This window comes from Juglans regia, chromosome 12 (assembly GCF_001411555.2).
Source record: "Juglans regia cultivar Chandler chromosome 12, Walnut 2.0, whole genome shotgun sequence".
In the NCBI taxonomy this organism is placed as follows: Eukaryota; Viridiplantae; Streptophyta; class Magnoliopsida; order Fagales; family Juglandaceae; genus Juglans; species Juglans regia.
Genome location: NC_049912.1, coordinates 27,322,103 through 27,341,658, shown reverse-complemented (window position 1 = coordinate 27,341,658; position 19,556 = coordinate 27,322,103). Strand labels below are relative to the sequence as shown.

At 34.3% G+C, this 19,556-nt stretch overlaps 3 protein-coding genes across 4 annotated transcripts; 2 read left to right on the top strand and 1 right to left on the bottom strand.

Annotated features, from left to right (window-relative positions):
* Positions 1 to 123: 123 nt before the first annotated feature.
* Positions 124 to 1,280, top strand: LOC109012252. The gene has a single exon (XM_018993786.2). It carries the CDS (start codon positions 491 to 493, stop codon positions 1,037 to 1,039), a length of 549 nt encoding a protein of 182 aa, XP_018849331.1. The 5' UTR covers positions 124 to 490; the 3' UTR covers positions 1,040 to 1,280.
* A 4,804-nt stretch (positions 1,281 to 6,084) lies between these two features.
* On the top strand, positions 6,085 to 10,524 carry LOC109012253 (sulfite exporter TauE/SafE family protein 3-like). 2 transcript variants are annotated; one of them, XM_018993787.2, is made up of 12 exons: positions 6,088 to 6,814; positions 7,177 to 7,336; positions 7,803 to 8,003; positions 8,093 to 8,157; positions 8,249 to 8,276; positions 8,381 to 8,475; positions 8,544 to 8,630; positions 8,742 to 8,792; positions 9,003 to 9,224; positions 9,613 to 9,706; positions 9,819 to 9,959; positions 10,084 to 10,524. In XM_018993787.2, the coding sequence occupies exons 1-12, from the start codon at positions 6,608 to 6,610 to the stop codon at positions 10,161 to 10,163; spliced, it is 1,431 nt and encodes a 476-aa protein (XP_018849332.2). In that variant the 5' UTR covers positions 6,088 to 6,607; the 3' UTR covers positions 10,164 to 10,524. The 2 variants fall into 2 exon arrangements, 1 of the variants encoding a protein (XP_018849332.2); XR_001999425.2 differs by lacking the exon at positions 9,613 to 9,706 and having other exon boundaries at positions 6,085 to 6,814.
* Positions 10,525 to 11,304: 780 nt separating this feature from the next.
* Positions 11,305 to 15,724, bottom strand: LOC109012254 (sulfite exporter TauE/SafE family protein 3-like). Its single transcript, XM_018993789.2, has 12 exons — positions 15,067 to 15,724; positions 14,495 to 14,654; positions 13,741 to 13,941; positions 13,602 to 13,666; positions 13,486 to 13,513; positions 13,321 to 13,412; positions 13,167 to 13,253; positions 12,996 to 13,046; positions 12,564 to 12,785; positions 12,114 to 12,207; positions 11,855 to 11,995; positions 11,305 to 11,698 (listed from the first exon to the last, which is right to left on the bottom strand). Exons 1-12 carry the CDS (start codon positions 15,283 to 15,285, stop codon positions 11,613 to 11,615), a joined length of 1,446 nt encoding a protein of 481 aa, XP_018849334.2. The 5' UTR covers positions 15,286 to 15,724; the 3' UTR covers positions 11,305 to 11,612.
* Between the last annotated feature and the right edge of the window lie 3,832 nt (positions 15,725 to 19,556).

Here is a 19,556-nt window from a genome sequence, read left to right as displayed (position 1 = left end):
TTTTTATATAAAATATAATAAATATTTTAAAATTTTAAAATAATAATTATATTAAAAAATATATATATTTTAATAATATTTTATTCAACTTTCATCTTAAATCTCTATCTAAACTTCACCGGTAACGGTGGCAGGTTGCAATTGGTTTCAGGAAAACTCTCCTCCCATTTAGCACTATGCTACAGTGTTGGATAATTTTGTTTTGCGAATATGATTCATCTACTGATTTCCCAGCCTTTTGGGATGGTGACACGTGTCTATAGAATCCACATTATACGTGTCGAGTGAGGGACACGTTGCCAGGACCCCTTAACCGTTTCGACAGTCCTGTCCCTGGTAAACCAGCCCCCAGTTGAACTTCAATCGAAACATTAATGTGATAGCAGGGCTAAAATGGGAAGTAAAACTAATCGAAGCATTTTTCGCCTTCAAGTCCTCGGATCCATTTTATTCGAAAATTTAGGGCTTCGAATGTGAAGCACCATCATTCATGGAAGCCGCGAAGGAACGAGAAGCCGGACTACTGCACCAGATCCTCCCTCCGCGAATCGAAGATGCAGGGCTAGAAGACTGTGCCCTCCCGCCGGATTCCATCAAAGAAGCTTTCCTGAAAGCCGCCACGGCCGTGAAGTCACGCGCCGCGTCGATATTCACGACATCCGATGACGAAGAAACGGTGACCTCCTTCTCCGAAGGAGACTGCGTCAAGGACCCATGGCCCAGCGCTGCAAAGGGGACGCAGGACACGGTGGTTGCAGCATCGCCGGAGCACGAAGCTCCGGGGCCATGCGCCACTGACAAGGGAAGCGGAGTGCCCGGAGTTGGAGGTGATGATGCTGTGGTTGTGGGTGGCGAGTCGGACGTGGAGGAGAGGGGGGATAAGGTAGTGGTCGGGGTGGAGGAAATAGCGGGTACGGAAGGAAAAGCGTGTGTGGAAGGATTGGAGGGTTTGGAGATTGGAGACAAGGTGAAGAATGGTGAGGGTGATGATGAGAGAGGAGATGAAAAAAAGCCAACTTTAACTGAGGGTTTTGCTTGAAATAGATTAGCAAGTACCGTGTGTGTTTTGGAATCTCGGAGCCAAAATTGATTCCCCTGTGGAATGTCCGGTTGTTGTTGATTGTTGTGTATATGTTGAGTCTGTAAGTTTAGTTGCTTTTAAAAGCAATGGGAATAAACATGGTAAGGGCTCAAGTACTCATAATCATCTATTTTTTATTTTGTGGAGATTATTGTGATGTTTTGTGGCTAATGTTATTTGGTTCGAGCGAAGTTGAGAATTTTGTGGGTCTAAACCTTCGGAGTTGTTAGCTGTTGATTTTATGGAGAGCTCGAGTTGCTCTTGCTTTTACTTGGAGTGCCATTTCCATCCAAGATTCCAAACTCCAGAACCATTCATTCACGAGAATGTGTGGGTTTGTGTCTATGATTAGATCACTCTAATTGGGTTAGTTAAAAGTTAAATTCGAATATTTAATTATTAAAGAGTAAAATATACTCACATTAGATTAATCAAAATTTAAATATTTAAAATTTAGTTACAATGATTTTTAAAAGTTTTTTCAAATTTGAAGATTATTATATATACATCAAATATATATTTTATTAATTATTTCTTTCTCTCTTTCTTTTTATCACATATTTTATCACAATTAATATATTAATTTGACTTAGTGAAATATTAATTTAATAAGAATATAATTATTAATTAATATATAATAAGTAAAATAGTAAAATATGATAAAATTAAATAAATTAATAATTAAAAAAATTAAATATTTTTAAAATTATTAGATATTCATTACCATATAATGAATAAATGTATAATCTAATGTGGAGATTTGATGTGAATAATTAAAATTAAATTCATGTTATATTATTTTATTATTATATAATGAAAAAATAGTTATTCAATATAAATAGTCAAAAGTTAAATTTTTCTTATATTTATTAAAATTATCCTTTAACTTTAACTAATCCAATGATAGTATTCTAATATAACGCAGGAATGAACATCTTTTGAATTTTTATATTTGTTGGTTGCCCAAATGCTTTGTCCTGAAATATGACTACTCTAAGAACACGATTGTTGTTTTAAAAAACTGAGTTTTGGCAAAATCCCAACTCAGGTCACATAAGACTTGTGACTTATAGGAAGCTTTTCCAGTGGACTAGATGAGTTGACTCATTAAGTTTTGGGCCTTCGAGTAGGCCCAAAAGTCATAAAATAAGAAAAGAGGATTTGATCGAAGTGAAATGCATTCTGTCCGCTGGGAACAGTGCTCTTTATTGGTTTACCACAAAACAAGACAAAGCCCTTGTTACTGTCAATCGGCCTATTCTATTTACAAAACAAACAGGTAGGAATGATGCCAGTGTAAAGGAGAAACCGGTGCAGTACATCGCTAGTTCTTGCTTAATTGATGGGTGGCCCTATAGGTTTGTTTGTCTGTAGTTCGAATCCCCATTGTCTGTCACATTCAATGACAGGATAGTCAATTTCAATGACAGGAGGAGTTTTTGGAATTCGATTAATTGGGATGGGTTAAACTTTCAACTACACCCAAACAATTACCAAGTGATCTTGGATAAAACAATCACTCCAGTTGTGGTCAAACCAGCCATTCTATACTCCATCAATTGGACTTAACCTCAGACTATGCATATCAATCTCTGGAAAATGAAGTTTAACCCACAAACACCCATTGTCCAAAAATAGTCTTTAATAATACAGGTTTACATGTCTGTCTCTCTCCAAGCTTCTACATAACCTATTTTCCATCCTCTCAATTACTCCCCCACAATCTTTCATCCTTGTCTCCTTCCCCTTCTTTTTTCCTCCTATTTTATACCAAAAAAACAAAATCATCGGATCTACTACCATGAAGATACCAACCACTCACATGCCATCTTGTTGAGTTCCCCATCTCTTAAGAGCACTGGTAGTGGACTTAACTTAGTCAAATTTAGCTAAGTTGTACAAAAATTCACTATAATAAACTCAATAAATGAACATTAATTTTATCCAAGATTTATTTACTGGCCAGCCCATTGAGCTAGCTAAATATTATTTTCACTATAAACAATTATCTTCTCTCTATCTGTTGTTCCTCATGTGCATGGAGAAAAGATAATAAAAAATTCATCTTACTCTTGTGCATTAAGAGAAAGACGAAGGAACAACAGCTTCGGATGATGAAATGTTTCAAAATAAATGAAAAGGTAAAAATCAATATTTTAATAAATGAAAAGGTCAAAATTAATATTCAAATTACAATTAGCATTTAAATTACAACTAGAATTAAAATAAATGAAAATGTCAAAATCAATATTTTAATAAAATAATGATAGATTTATAGAGACTATTATTTGGTGTTGTTGAAAAGTGGCTAACTAAATTTATAAAAATGAATTCTCTAGTCAAATTTTATTGAGTCCACTAATAATGCTCAACTCACCAAAAGCGATCAAAAGTTCAGCAAAATAACAAGCATGCATGAAAAACTTAAGAGTTATTTTATTCTTAAACCGAAATGTAGAACACGTGTGTGTCATTTAAATGGTAAAATTTGATAAATAAAATTATTTTTTTTAAAATCAAATTAAGCCATATAAATATTTTAACATGTGTGTTACCGTCACCAGCTTATATATAAAAATTCTCAAAACATTTTATCTCCTTGTATGACTTTTGTGCAACTGGATTCGAATATTCCGAGGAAATTATAATGGTCCCCAACACACAAATGTTGTAGTTCGGAATGCCCACATTGTAAATGCCCGTACTTCCGAGAAAAGAAATGAACCCCATATATATCAACACATGGTTATGGTTAAGAGTATGGAATATTGTAAGATATTAGTGCGCAAGCGTCGCGTAATTATTTAAAAAAAAATAAATATATATAAAATTTATATAAAAAATAATTAATTTTTTAATAATAAATCTTACTTTTTTTTAAAGTAACTATAACAATTATACACTCTATAATTATATATAACATTACTCATATTGTAAACATGATGTGGGCTCCTGCGTCTCCATTGAAGACTTCTGTGCCTAATGCGTGACTTTTTCCAAAACTTTTAAGGGATCATCAAGATATTAAAAAAAGATGTGATCCAAAATGCATGAAGAATTTCGACCCCATCTCTCTCTTTTGGTCGCCAACACAAAGTGCGACAGCAATCAATGAATGCATGATGGATGAATATGCGATTGGAGTCCAGAAACTTCGTTTTCCGATGCTCTCTATCAATCATAAAGATAGATAGTATTTACGTCACAAACCACCCAACACAGTACTCTGTGGTTCATGTGGATCGAGTAGAACTTCAACTAGATAGGATTTCAAAAATGAACAAAGAAAGACAGCTAGCTGATCTCAAATTTGATTACATCGCTTTTTGTAATTCCGACAAAACAGACATTAATTTTAAGTTTGTTCGCAGTTAAATTACTCAATACTTGTTCGTGGAATCAGAAAGAGGTCTAATTTGGTATGTATTAAATAAAATCTCAAGGATGGAGACTGATATCTCTCCTAGATCTTTGCGTTCTTCTATTTAAAAATCTACGTATAAATACATATTCTATTTTATTGATAGGATAAGACTTGATATATAAGAGATTTTAATTTTAAATTTTTAGATTAAATCAAGTATTATCATGTTAATTAAATAAATGTGTGTTTTGCACACCGACCCACTTCTAAGAATAATTTTTTTAGATTTTTTATATTTGAAAAAAAAACTAGATTGAAATTGTTCCGTATTCATGGCTTGAACCATGCTACTTACACGAAAAAATTGCACAAAATAAAAACACTTGAATAGTGCATGACAACTAAAAAGAATAAGGACAATGCTATGTTCACATAGGATCTCACCAATCATATTTATAATTATAAATTGTGTAACCGTTATGTAATCATTTTTAAATAAATAAATAAAAGATGAGATTCACATGAAAAAAAATTTAATTTTTTAATAGTGAATCGCATTATTTTTTAAAACGATTACACGACATTTACGTACTTCACGATTGTATGTAAAATTATTTATAAAAAAAAATTACAAATTTATTTAAAAGTACATTTTTAATCTTTAAATAAGAAAATTAAAAAATAAACAAAATGTAATTCGGTAGAAACGAAACTTTATGTGGGAACAGTATTTTCCAAAGAATAATGTTAGATGTTGAGTAAAATTAATTGCATTTTACGTGTTCAGTTTTTCTTACTCATACAGTAGGGTTATATCAGTACTTTCACATTATTTATCAGTATTACATGTCAGTATGTAATAATAACAAGGTAAAAATATTCGTATACACAGTACTATTTTAGATAGGAAAATGTTACTTTTACGGTTTATCTAACGGTGCTTTTGTTTTTACAGATAAGATAAGATGAGATGAGATAAAATAAATTAAAATTAAAATTAAAAAATTAAATAAAAAATTATTAGAATATATTTTTTAATATTATTTTTATTTTAAATTTTAAAAAAATTAAATTATTTATTTTATTTTATATTAAAAATTAAGAAAATTATAATAATTAAATAAGATGAGATGAAATATTTTTTAAAAACAAACGAGACCTAAAAAACTGAAAGGTTAGCTATTGTATTTTTTTTATTTAATGTTTAAGAAAATATTTTTTTAATGAATTTATAATTTTTTTTGTTAAATATTCGAAGAGATTTAAAAAATAAAAATAAATATTTTTTTAGCATGCTCCTTTTGGATATTATGATATGTCAACTGGCAGTCTGGCACGTTCTATTTGAAAAATAATAAAATTTATTATTAAAATGTGATTTTGTCTACGTAGATATTAAATTTGCCCAATTGTTTTTATTTTTTAAGAAAAGGCACGAATGTTACAAACTCTTACTACTCTCCAAATAAATATTATGCACATTTTTTATAATAAAAAATGATACTTATTATTAAAAAATTAATTAATTTTATATAAATCTCATATTTATTTGAAGTTTGTTCTATCATTGAGGCAAACACGTCGAATCAAAATCACCGTCACCTCTAAAAGCAAATCCATAATCGTTAAGAAAATGGCTACAACAATAAAACAGAGACCCTTCATTCTCTCACGGAGGGGTTTGTGTCGTTTGACTTACTACAGCAGGTTCGCGTGTCGTCTCCGGAAATCCATGTAAACAGCCAAACAGGTAAAAGTCATGTGAGCCAGCTTTTAGAAAAACTGCGAAAGTAGCAGTAGCTGCTTTCCTCAATCTTGATTATTGAAGGCTTTTCTTCAACTACTGAGCCTAGAAAACTTCCAGCGACGTTGAAGTACATGATGGATACTGGAGAGATAAGCGACTGAATGAGGAAGTTCGCTCCTACTGTTTCAAGGAACTCGCTGCGTTACTAATTGTATCAGCAGGGTAAACGCTTCAGTTTTCAATGGAAATTCATGGTGAATATGGTCACTCTGTTTTAACTAGTTGAGTCAGACAGACTAGCTACTTGGTGTGCTTTCACTTTCTCGGTCTTGTGCTTTAACTGTGCTGCAAGTGGAGAAAAGCTGTATATAAAAAGTTAAATGTTTTGAGGGAGAGGAAGAAGGAACAGATATATATGATGGCTGGGACTGACTCAGAAAGATGGGGATCAAGACTGATTGGAGTGGTTGCGATTGCTTTTCTTGTCATGGTCTCGGTTCATTTTTGGGGAAAAGAAATATTAGATCAGAAAGTGAATGAAGTGGTTGAATCTCGTTATTTAACGAGAATATCAAACTCCCAAGCGCAGCCTGGTCGATTTGGTCATGAGCATGTTTGGCCGGTTAGTCTATCTATTTCATAATTTAGTATTTGTGCATTGGATTATAGGTATTTGATGCTTTTAGTTTTTACCCTGCTCTGCTTATTTGCAAGGGAAGCTGAACGTATTTTTTTTTTTCTGATAATTATTGTTACTCGTCTGTCAAACTAATTTGCGAAGTTAAAAAAATTATCCATCAGATTCAAAGATTATAAGGTCTCTTCTTCTTCTTCTTTTTCATATTTTGCATCAAAATCTATTACGAAAATTTAACTCTATAGACTGTTGTTTGCTAAAATGCTCTTTTCTGTCGTTATTAAACATGGACATTGTTTCTTGAACATGTTGGAAAATTGTGCTTAAAGCTTTAGAAATTGGGACAGGAAATGAAATTTGGCTGGAAAATTGTGGTGGGTACAATGATTGGGTTCTTAGGGGCAGCTTTTGGGAGCGTGGGAGGAGTTGGTGGAGGTGGAATTTTTGTTCCAATGTTGACCCTGATTATTGGGTTTGATCAGAAATCATCGACGGCTATGTCAAAATGTAAGTGTTCTCGATACTAGTTTTTCATGCCTTGTGCATTTATTGCGGTCCTGAAAAGCTGTTTAGAAATAAGAAGCTCTACTCCTTTTATTGAGTTCTAATTTATAGTTAGCATTTGGAACACAAGAACGAATGTTAGAAGTAAGAAATGATATCTGAGCTAGTAATCCCCTCAAGGCCAAAGCTACATGAGTTCATTCAAGACAGTAATGGTCTGCATAAGCGTTTCTGACATAATGCAGCAGCTTATACTTTTTGGATTTGTTTATCCCCGCTTAATTTTTGTATCAGTATCCATTTGATTCTTAAAGTAGGGGCTGCTAATCTGAGACCGTTGGGTAAATGTTATATTCTTTCTTAATCACTGGGGAGTTCTTGTACAAAAGGTTGTTTCTCTAACTTACCATTCCCTGTTCTATTGAAGAACCTGCCAACAATTTCCTTGCGCTCTTGTTTATTTGGTCAGGTATGATCATGGGTGGAGCAGTTGCAACTGTTTTCTACAATTTAAGGCAAAGGCATCCTACCCTTGAGCTGCCAGTCATTGACTATGACCTGGCACTTCTATTTCAACCAATGCTGGTACTGGGGATCAGTATTGGAGTTACTTTCAATGTGATTTTTGCTGAGTGGATGATCACGGTCTTGTTAATTATTATCTTCTTAGGTAACAGTTGTTTGAATAGTAGTTTTTTCTCCTTTCTCTCTCTCTCTCTTCATGGACAACTTCGTTGATTTGATCCTGGTGAGCTGCAGTTATGTCAACTAAGGCATTCCTCAAAGGTGTTGAAACGTGGAAAAAGGAAACTGTAGTTAAAAAGGTGGTCTAAACTTTGTGCATACTTAAGATTATGTAGTTTTTCTATATTTATTTAGTTCATCCTCAATTATTAATAGTTTTTTGTTTTACAGGAGGCTGCTCAACGCTTGCAATCAAATGGTGAGTTGCTCTGAATATTTTTTTACCTTTTTCCTCTTTGGTGCTTGAAATCTATCTTGGCCATCATAAAAATCTATTGCCTGGCTGATATCTCCTTTGATCAGGTATTGCTAATGAAGAGGTCCAACCCAGACCACTACCTGAAAGGCCAACCGATGGCTCTCTTGCAGAAGAAACGAAGGACTCTAAAAGATCAAGGGTAAGAATATGAAGCAATTACTTCCAAGACTTATGATTTTTCGGGGCTCACTTCTGTAACCTTTCTAGGTCTCTGTCCTTGAGAATGTTTACTGGAGGGAACTAGGAATTCTTGTTGCAGTCTGGGTCATAATCCTTGCATTGCAGATTGCCAAGGTTTTCAGCTGCTATGTGTTACTTTTCATCATAAAAAGGCTATATGTTGGAGTTTTCTTCTGCTTTAAGCCTTTACCATCCGACTAATGGATACCTATTCGTTGGAGACAGAATTACACAGAAACTTGTTCAGCAGCATATTGGGTATTAAACCTGTTGCAGGTACCTTCTGTGACTTGGATAAGAGAACAAATGTCTTGTTATATCATTTTCCCTCTTTAGGTGGCTATCTTGGGTATAAAATCCCAGCCTCCTAGACCCTAGTTTAGATTCGAGGCAAAGCAATGACAGATTAACTATGGGCTTGACCCTAAAATTCTTGAAATCTGTTCTTAAGCAACAGGCTGATTATTTTCCCTGCCTGTCTTTAAGATCCCTGTGGCTGCTGGAGTGACTTTATATGAGTCTGTTAGCCTGTACAGAGGGCGAAGAGTGATTGCATCCAAGGGAGAAGCAAGCACAAATTGGAGGGTGCACCAGCTGGTTTTTTATTGTGCAGGTGGCATTGTAGCTGGTATAGTTGGTGGATTGCTAGGTCTTGGCGGAGGATTCATTTTGGGTCCACTTTTTCTGGAGATGGGAATCCCTCCTCAGGTGCATTTTGTGCTTCTCTAAATCTATAGTGACATAGGTGATGCCATAAGTTTGTTTACTTGTCCTAATAACATCGGTTGGCCTGTTTCACCACTCTTAACAAGACATTTAGATAACTTTTCTATGTGGCCCCATACTATTTTACAACTGAAAAAATCTATAGGGAATTCTGTTTATTGATGCAGCCAACATATCATTGATGTGGACCCTTTCACATCCTCTAATATAAAAAAAAATATATATATATATATATATATATTAGTGTTTTGATTTTCTTTACAACTATGGTGGGTCCAGCAGCAAGTGGTGTGTTTACACACATGCTTGTAAGTGGAGATGGTTTGTCATTCATGAATCATGGACTGACTTGTTTAGACTTTTTATCAAGGTGTCTAGTGCCACGGCCACATTCGCCATGGCATTTTCCTCATCCCTGTCTGTCGTTGAATACTACCTTCTAAAACGCTTCCCAGTTCCTTATGGTAAGCCATGTTGAGCACCTTGAATACGATACAGATCTTAGCTTAAAAGAAATATTTTCAAAGATCAACATAATTTGACTTTGACTTTAATTTTTGTATTTATACCTTGCAGCCATCTACTTTTGTGTCGTGGCGATCATTGCTGCTCTTGTTGGACAACATGTGGTAACAAAGGTGATTGCCATATTAGGTAGAGCGTCGTTAATCATCTTCATTCTGGCTGCTACAATTTTTGTGAGTGCAATATCACTAGGTATGCCAGGGGCAAATATGCATGTACTGCTTGCACTTCTGTTTATTGATTTCAATAAGATCGCTTTATTTCATTATTTTTCTTGTAAATATCATTAATGAGCGCATCTGTACCTTCCAAACAGGTGGGGTTGGCATTGCACGCATGGTTGAAAAGATTGAACACAAGGAGTACTTGGGATTTGAAAGCCTATGTATATATTAAACTTAGTCTTCAAAGTTTTTCCATTGGCCTTTTCAATCTTGATCTTTCTGGAGATAGCTACTTAGCTTCTAACTTCTCATACTTAGAAACCAAATTCTTTGGTCCCTGAGGTGACAAATAGATCATCAGAACATAACAAAATATAGGCTCCATTCTTGTGCTAAATGGTGCCCCTGTCTGCACCCACTAAACTGGTGCTGAAATTGTTCTGTAAGACAGACAATTGAACTTTTTTCAAGTGTTTAGGCACCAGCCCCCCTCATGATAAGTTGTCTGAAAACCTCAAAAAGTGCTTTCACTGTCCTGAATCTTTGATTTCTTTGATTAAATAAGGAAAGTGGCATGATCATCTATAGTATAATCTCTCAAGAATATGCTGGATGAGTGTTGTCGTATGCTGTAGGGAAACTTCTAGTGCGGTATCAAATCTAGAAATGTTTGTGTTTACAACTCATTCTAAGCTAATCCTTTGACCACTTGGTTACACCCTGACCAGTACTTTAGGCTACTAAACATAACGTCTTGAAAGCAGAGAACTTGCTAAAAAAGATGATGCATTAAATACGTAATGATTGTATAAAGCATTTTGCTTGGGTTTTGTTTTCCAAGAGAGATGGATTTTCAATCACATCGTCATTTTTGTATTCTTATTTCTATTGGTTCATTTGGCATACGAGCAAACACCTGGACTGCATTATTCTCCGATTCATTGCAAGATTGGATAATCCAACTTGAAGATAGAAACACAATATCTTGCCTTTACAAAGACGCACTCTTTGGGGAATACACATGGGTTATATTAGATGTTGTACTATTAACATGATATGTCTATTTCTCTGTAAATTGAACCATCTAATTCAGAAAGAGAATTGGAGAGGACCTCAGTTTAAAAATCAGCCTACTTTATGCTTGCAAAACCCACCTACCATACGTTGGAACTTAAGATAAACAGGCTAAGCACCAGAACATGTCAAACACAAGAATGAGATTTGCACAAATCGTGTACTTGTAGAAGCAGTTCTGTATGCAATTGAATCACACAGAATTGAATCATGAATGCTGTAAGAGAAATGTTAGCAGTCAAGTCTTCCTCTCAAAATATGGCATTCACTACTAGGTCAGATCCAGAGCAATTCTAAACATGAGAATAAGATTATAGTAATTGTGTCGAGAGAAGAATGAACCTTTATATGGAAAATATTAATGTATCTTTGGACTAATTTTAAAACCTGATCAGCAGGTGCAAAAATGGTAAGCACCATCTGTCCAACAATCCTGAAACAGTCATAAAATACAATGCAGTAAAATGGAGCTTCACTTTAGCTCCATTTATTACTCATATCTAGGATCCAATCTGATTCCTAACCACAAGAAGAATTTCGAAGCTCAGAGAGAATCAAGTGTTGCCTAAAACTCGGAGACTCAGAAAGTCGGGAAAAACTTCCAAGATTATGCATCATATGTGCAGATGTTTTCAAATCCCATATACGCTTTGTCCTTAATATCTTCAATCACGTCTGCTATGCCCACCCCACCTGTTTAGAAAGAAACAAAAGTGCTCACTACTTGTGAAGAAGAAGTTCAAACCCATATGCCGGCTGAACCATACTTAAATCAATATTATTCATGATTTCACTTTTTTAAGAAAGCTGCAATAAGTATATGCACATATGTTCCAAAATGACACATACCTAGCGATATAGCACTGACAAAAATTGTGGTAGCCAGAATGAAGATGATCAAAGATGCTCTCCCGAGTATAGTGATCACCCTTCTTACCACATACTGCCCTATAACAGCAGCAATTGTTGAAACAGCAATAAAGTACAGAGCTGCAAGAAATATCAGACAAACTGATCACTTGTGTTTGAAAATAATAAGAAAAAAGGAATTAACCTCCTTTGGTGATCTAGTTATATTGTTAGTGTTGTTGTACTCAACTTTACTTACCGTAAGGAACAGGGAAACGTTTCAGAAGGTAATATTCTACGACAGACATGGACGAGGAAAATGTCATGGCAAAGGTAGCTGTGGCACTTGACACCTGAAAGATACTAAGTTCAGTAAACTCAAGCTGTGAAATCATTAAGGGGAAATCGAATTTAAGTGAGAATATTTTATCAATGGCTTAGAAAATAAATTTCAGTTATTTTGAATGCCCTTTCTCAAATGTGGAACCAGAAAGGTGGCTGCTGGATTAAATGTTATCATCAAATCACTGAATAACTCCTATGAAGTTTCTTCAGAAATAAGATGCAGTGCTTCCTTCATTACCTGTTTTCTTGAGGCTATTAAAATTTAACTGTACAAAGAAATACAAAGTACTGCCTAACATAAATGTTATAGATTTTTAAAAAAATATAAATATTTTTTAGACTTGAATGAAAGCACCATGTGCACCTGAGGAGGGATTCCCAGCTCCAGAAAAAGTGGACCCAAAATGAATCCTCCACCAAGACCAAGCAACCCACCAACTATACCAGCTACAAGGCCACCTGCACAACAAAGAACCAGCTGATGCACCTTCCAATTTGTGCCTGCTTCTCCGTTTGATGCAATCACTCTCTGCCCTTTGTAGAGCTTAACAGCTTCATATGAAGATGCTCCAACGGCCACCGGAATCTGAATGACAAAGAAATGACAAAACCACTAAGATGCTCTGGTGACAGATTTCAAGAATCTTAGCATCAAGCTCAGAGCTCTATTATGAATGCTTGGTTCCAACTCCCAACCACGAGGCTATATTCATTCCCAATGCTGAAAATAGTATAAACAAAAAAGAGAAAAGGATCAATACATTTGATTATATTCTTATTAAGTGGTGGAAGGTACCTGTAATAGGTTTAGCACCCAGTATGACACTGAACAAGTTGTCGTGTAGTTCTGTTTCCAACACATGAAAAAACACATCAATCTAGCTCTTTGATGCTCAAACCAAAGAAAAACTAACCAAGTATAGGATCGGAAAAGAAAATACGGATATAGCTGGGAAAAAAGAAAAACCTTAGCAATTTCCAGTACAAGGATAATAATCCATACAGCTGAAAGAATTCCAACTTCCTTCCAGTAAATGTTCTCAATAATGGAGACCTGGGAAGGTTACAGAGATCAGTCATGAAAACTATGAGTCAAGGAAGCGTTAACCATTTATTCTTACCTTTGACTTTTCAGATTCTTTGGTCTCTGAATGAGTGCCATTCCCTGGGCCTTCAGGTAGAGGTTTGTATTCGCCCTCTTCAACACCGTTACCTGATCAAGAAGTCTTTGAGAAACCCAAGATATACCTTTTTCGTGCCAAAGAGAAAATGCGAGATCAACTCACCATTTGATTGCGAGAATCTAGCAGCCTCCTGGAAAAACGAGGAACAAGTAATAAGTTGACTGTTGAAGCATAAAGATGTTCAATTCAACCTATATTATGAGCAGAGCTTGAGCTACCTTTTTGAGTATGGTTTCCTTTTTCCACGTTTCAATACCCCTAAGGTATGCCTTAATTGAAGTGACTGCAGATAATCATGAACGGATAAGGGAAGTTATCCAAGAAAAACATTCAGAGAGTAATTAAGAAAATAGATACCTAGGAAGGTTAGAATTAGCAAGACTGTGATCATCCAGTCAGCAAAAATCACATTGAAAGCAACTCCAATACTGATCCCTAACACCAACATTGGTTGAAACAGAAGTGCGAGGTCATAGTCAATGACAGGAAGATCAAGCGTAGGGTGTCTTTGCTTTAAATTGTAGAAAACAGTTGCGGCAGCTCCACCCATGATCATACCTGACCAAACAAACCAATACATAGAAAATTGCCCTCAGGTGGTGAAAAGTAAATTAGACAAAAAGCTGTTCCAGATTTACTTATCCAAATAAGAAGTGTCGAATACACAAATGAAGGAGAGGAAAAACTATATCAGACGCACAAGGCTGTGACAGTCCAATGCCCCATTTCAAAATTCAAAGAATCAGTATTATTCAAAAACAAACTGGGAGAAACAAAATTAGAAAGTATAAAGAACAAACTGATTCCTACGATCAGAAAGCTTATGCGGATAATTAGTCAAAACGGGCCCAAAAAATTCCAATGCGCTGATATTCAAGCAGTAGACAACTTGGAAATTGATGCGACTTAAACATTCCAAGATAGAATTTTGTAAAAACTCTGATAGATGGCTGCAGGGATAATTGATACAAGTTCAATTTCTAGACAGTTTTAGTTCAATATCCAACTATCTCCCAACTTTGCATTGGCGTAACGTAAGGCTTCTTAACAGCTTTTCAGTGACAGCAATAATCGAAAAGGAGAAGAAACACCTACGAGGGATAGTACTTACATTTTGATATTGCTGTGGATGATTTCTGATCAAACCCAATAATAAGGGTGAGCATAGGAACAAAAATGCCACCCCCACCAACTCCTCCCACGGTTCCAAAAGCTGCCCCAAAGAATCCTATTATGGTACCAACAACAATTTTCCAGCCAAATTCCATTTCCTGAGAACCAAATCTCTCGTAATTAATACTTCCAATATTTTCACCGTTTAATTGGCATACTATCAACAAATTGCAAGGGGAAAAAATATTTTTAGAGAAGAAAAGGGTAATTAGTAGTACAGCATTGTGTTACACCCAAACAGAACTTACAGAAACAATATTCGTTGTTCACCATGTTGGGAGAAAACATATTGAAAGAAAGATTGAACTTTTGAAATCAATAGTTAATTTGGTTTCCCAAAAATGAGAAAGAGGATAGAGGAAACGAAGTCAACTCGACTTGTACAATCATTTAATCGAGAAACACATGCTATTCAAGAATCATGAAAAAACCTGTCGTCAATAAAGAAGCACATGTAATCCTACACAACGGTATAGATATTGTAAGACAATAGAATTAAGTTGGACTCACCGGCCAAACATGCGTATAACCCAATCGGCTCGGTTGCCATAAGAAGCTCAATACTTTCTTAATGTAATCAGACTCAACCTCTTCTTTCTCATCGTAACTTGAAGCTTCTTGCTCCAAGCTTCCTTTTGCCGAAACAAACAACGAAGCCATAAGGAGAAAACTAATCAAAACTACTTTAATCAACCTCGAACCCCACCATTCTAATCCGATCTCGGCCATCAGAGATCTCAATTCCTGGCTCTCTCTCCTTCAGAGTATCAACTTTAAAAAACAATGCCGGAACGCAAAACAAAAAATATCTAGAAAATGTCAGCCAGAACTCTAATTTAAACGCAACCCAGTTTCTGTATGAAGTTCTACGTCACTTTGAGAACTGTTTCTCCCCGGGTGTAATGGTTTGGTTTTTCCTTCTCCAATGGTGTGGATTGAAGGCCCCGGCGTGGTGCAGAGAGGAAGATGAGATGTTGAGCCCGAATGTGGGTGCCGCTTCTTATATAGTATTGCTCTGCTCGCTGTGCCGTTTTAGTGAGAACCAAAGTGCTACTGCTGCACATGGGTGCACGAGTCCACCACGAGATGAGTTTGTTAAACTGAGACTTCACTGCAACTGAGCTGTGAGACACGAGTTGGAAGGAACACTCGTGGCGACCTACACACCATCGCTTATTGTCTCTCTTTTTTTTTTTTTACAAATAATAATTTTCCTGAGAGTTTAGATACATAAGCTCTGTTTTGTCTTTGCTGTCTCTCTCGATCTCGATCCATGAATGTCTTTGTTTTTTTCCATGAACATCTATGTATAAAAATAAATTGGAATATCCAGTTCATGATTCAAATGGTGAGGTGGGGCCTACAATCATCGCTTATATGGTGAAAATACAGTGTAAAAAAAGTTAAAAACACACCAAGAAAAAAATATTGAAACGCGAGAATGGAAAAGGGAATCACCGGGAACTTGAAGGAAGAAATGTAAGCAAGTCTAGTCGTCTTGACTCTTGAGATAGCGTTATTCTCTATAGCTCGTACTTGATATATACACTCCAATAACGTTACAAAGGCCCCCGTAAAGATTCTTCAATAGGTTGCACGTATATATGTATGGTCACCATAATTATAATTTATTTTATAAAATCTCTCTAAACTTAGCATTACTTCTTTTTTTAATAAATAATATCATATATATATAAGTTCTATGTCACCAAAAAATCCAATAAAAATAAATCAACAAATTAACTTCATATGATACATTAAATGTACTGTACAATAACAATAACTTTACAAACTAATATATCATACATATCAAATCATATGAATTTATTTATATGAAATCTCTTTAGGATTAAAGTGTTTCTCAATTTAATAAAAGTATCACAAAGAATCTGTTAAGATCACATGAATATTTAGAACGCATAATGAAAATGTGAGTTAAAATTCTTGAAAGAGCTCTAGTCTTCACTCCCATGAAAAATTTGAGTTTCCACCCCCCATCCAAAGAAAAAGAGTTCTTCTACCTATATATAAGCGTTTTTGCTGATGAATCCACGCACCAAGATGACATGGAGTGCTGCCATGTCAGGACTTAAAAAAAAAAAATGGATAGACTCAAAGTTCTTCTTTATGACTTGTCCATGAGCCTCCTTACCAAGCTTTAACGTTTTTGTTTTCCCGCAAACACTCAAGATCCTTGTCATTGTAACTGAATCTGGCTCGTGCCTTGACAACTGCATTGACCGAAACACACCAAGTGCTTCATTTAGATACCCATGTTCTCTGCATGTATCAATTATGGTTGTCCACATGATCATGTTCCTCTGTTCCTTTTTTCTCATAAAAGGTTTTTTATAGACAAAAATGAGTGTTTTTATATAATATCAAAGTAGGTTAACATAAGACTGATGATAGACTTCTGCGACCTATTCACGATAATGGTACCAAAAATATCGACCCACACGTGAGGGGGCATATTGAGAAAAGTCTCACATGATTTAAGAACAAAATCATTTTAAGTTTTATAAGGAGTTATTTCACTCTTCCTATAAAATTTTTTATAGAGAGAAATTAGTGTTTCTATACTTGTCATCGAATAATTTTGCAGAATATTCCAAGATACATTAGGTAGGAACCAATTCTTCAGGGCAAAAGCATGACCCTCCTTCGATCCCTTGTTTCAGAGCTCTCAACTCTGCACAAATTGAAAGAATTTTTATCTTGATTTAGATTAATTATACTGAATCCTAATGAAATTCTGCGCAATCTATCCCCCAACTTGCCTTCATTCAGACTTTTCCAAAGAAAAATTTTAAAACAAGAAAAACCTCAAATAAAAAAAAAATGATAAAAGATAAATGAATCAATCGGAAAAAGATAAAGATGAGGCATCGGAACTCAACATTTAATAAAAAAAAAAATATTGAGTTCGAATTTATAAAATAAACAAAATCTCATAAATTTTTTTTTTATAAACTTCCATATTTTGATATAATATATTAGATTTTTTTTATTATTGAAAATAAAGTTTTAGAACAAATCTATCACTTTTTTACCATAGGATTATACCCATATCGAGACTGTGCATTCCTTACAAGACGGAAGAAGCTGTATTAACCCATTCATGATTGTGTACGTACCTATCATATTCTCCGAACGCATTAATAATTAGTCCTTAATTCACTCACATTATATCTTATATAACTATATAAAATCAACTCAATTAATATTAAAATAATTGAGAAGTTCATAGAACTACGTACACTCATTCGGAAAATTAATATGTAGGGTACAGCAAGTTGTGATAAAAACAAAAAACATTGAAATGGACATGATTTATCATTATATTGCATAATTTATTCTTATCCTGCATTCTCGGGATTGGTATCACATATATTATTAAATAAAACTATATAAAAATTAAATAATGATAAATAAAGCTTTTATTTTGTTTGACCTACCATCATTAATTTCACTGTATACTTGATTGCTTCCTATCACTTGCAATTTTAATATCGACAGTACACCGCTGGCTTCGTGCATCAGGATCCAACCCAACATATATATAGTTATATATTATGGATTTGTCACGTGTCGAAGTTTTCAGTTTTCAACGGAATCAATTAATGCATCTTCTTCGTATTATATATATATATATAAAAAATTCTTATATATATTCGGTTAATTGGGATAAAAATGATATTTTTTTTATTAAAATAAGTATATTTTTATAATAATAAATAATTATTTTTATCATGAATAATTCATTATAAATAATTATTTTTCATATAATGTCGCGATCAATATTCGGTTAGATTTATTTTATAATAAAAATTATTTTTTAAAATATTTTTAAACGTTTATCTCGTATTATAAGAAAATAAAATTTGGTGAGGATACTTGAGGTGGAGCTACGTAGCTTAGTTTAGGAGTGGTTTGGATTCAGAGATAGATTAAGATGGTTAATTTATGAATAGTATAATAAAATTTGAATTATTTATTATATTTTATGTGAAAATTTTAAAAAATTATAATGATAAAATGAGATGAGTTGAGATGAATTACGAATACAAACGACCTTAATTGCCTGATACCAAACATGGAGATCAGGGTTTTAACTTCGATGCAAGTCTCCCGAAAATGCTCCTATTTGTCTCCTTGATCGGTGCCCACCACCCACCATACCTACTTGATGAATTGAAAGGTTCAATCGGTTGCAAGACACGTCGACGTGACACACCTCTAAGCTGCTGGAACAGAATTAAATAATATTTAAAAATAAATAAATAACTTTTATTAAATTATTATACCTACTGTACGCCTTTCATGCAGATTTACATGTAAAAATTATCGTTGAAACTTCTATTAATTCTTTTTTCATCCAAATAATTGTTAATTATATGATCATGTCTGTGACTCTATCGATCTTGTATTTTTTTTTTAAATATTTAATTCTCAAAGAAATACATGAGACTACAGTTCTATATAAAATGTAATTTTTTATTTTGTAATCAAATTAGAACCATGCACATCGGATTCCTTAAACATACATTTAAGGCAGGCATGCAAGCGATCAAGAAAATAAAGAAATACCAGATTCGGTTTCTTCATGACTCGTGATTATAAATATATTCACTTATTCCTAGGTCATGTGTTCTTGCAGTTTGCTTTCATAATGTTTTGCCCTAGCTTCTAGATCATCAGTCGCTCTGGCTTCAAGAAAATGCCCAGAAGAGCGCCGGAGTATATAGATCAGAAACTTCCAAACTGGTCAACCCTAATTTGGAAGTCAGCCAAGTGATCACATGATGATCAGACTATAAATCGTGAGAAGTATGGAGAGCATATATATATATATATATATATATATAAATATCTTGAGAATCTGGGGAATTATTTTATTTTCTAGGAATGTTTTGCATTTGTACGTTTGTGAAATAAATATGGTTGGTACGATGTGTTTTTTATGTTTTGAAGGGGGTTGCATGGGTCCACTTAAAGAG

What these genes read in the sequence shown, in the direction of transcription:
- LOC109012252 (XM_018993786.2), top strand. Translation starts at nt 491, where the DNA reads ATGGAAGCCGCGAAGGAACGAGAAGCCGGACTACTGCACCAGATCCTC.
- LOC109012253 (XM_018993787.2), top strand. Translation starts at nt 6,608, where the DNA reads ATGATGGCTGGGACTGACTCAGAAAGATGGGGATCAAGACTGATTGGA. An exon ending in ATCGACGGCTATGTCAAAAT is followed by an intron (nt 7,337 to 7,802) that starts GTAAGTGTTCTC and finishes TTATTTGGTCAG; the next exon opens with GTATGATCATGGGTGGAGCA. An exon ending in TGTGAGTGCAATATCACTAG is followed by an intron (nt 9,960 to 10,083) that starts GTATGCCAGGGG and finishes CCTTCCAAACAG; the next exon opens with GTGGGGTTGGCATTGCACGC.
- LOC109012254 (XM_018993789.2), bottom strand. Translation starts at nt 15,285, where the DNA reads ATGGCCGAGATCGGATTAGAATGGTGGGGTTCGAGGTTGATTAAAGTA. An exon ending in AAGAATCTGAAAAGTCAAAG is followed by an intron (nt 13,254 to 13,320) that starts GTAAGAATAAAT and finishes TAACCTTCCCAG; the next exon opens with GTCTCCATTATTGAGAACAT. An exon ending in TTGTACTGGAAATTGCTAAG is followed by an intron (nt 13,047 to 13,166) that starts GTTTTTCTTTTT and finishes TGTTGGAAACAG; the next exon opens with AACTACACGACAACTTGTTC.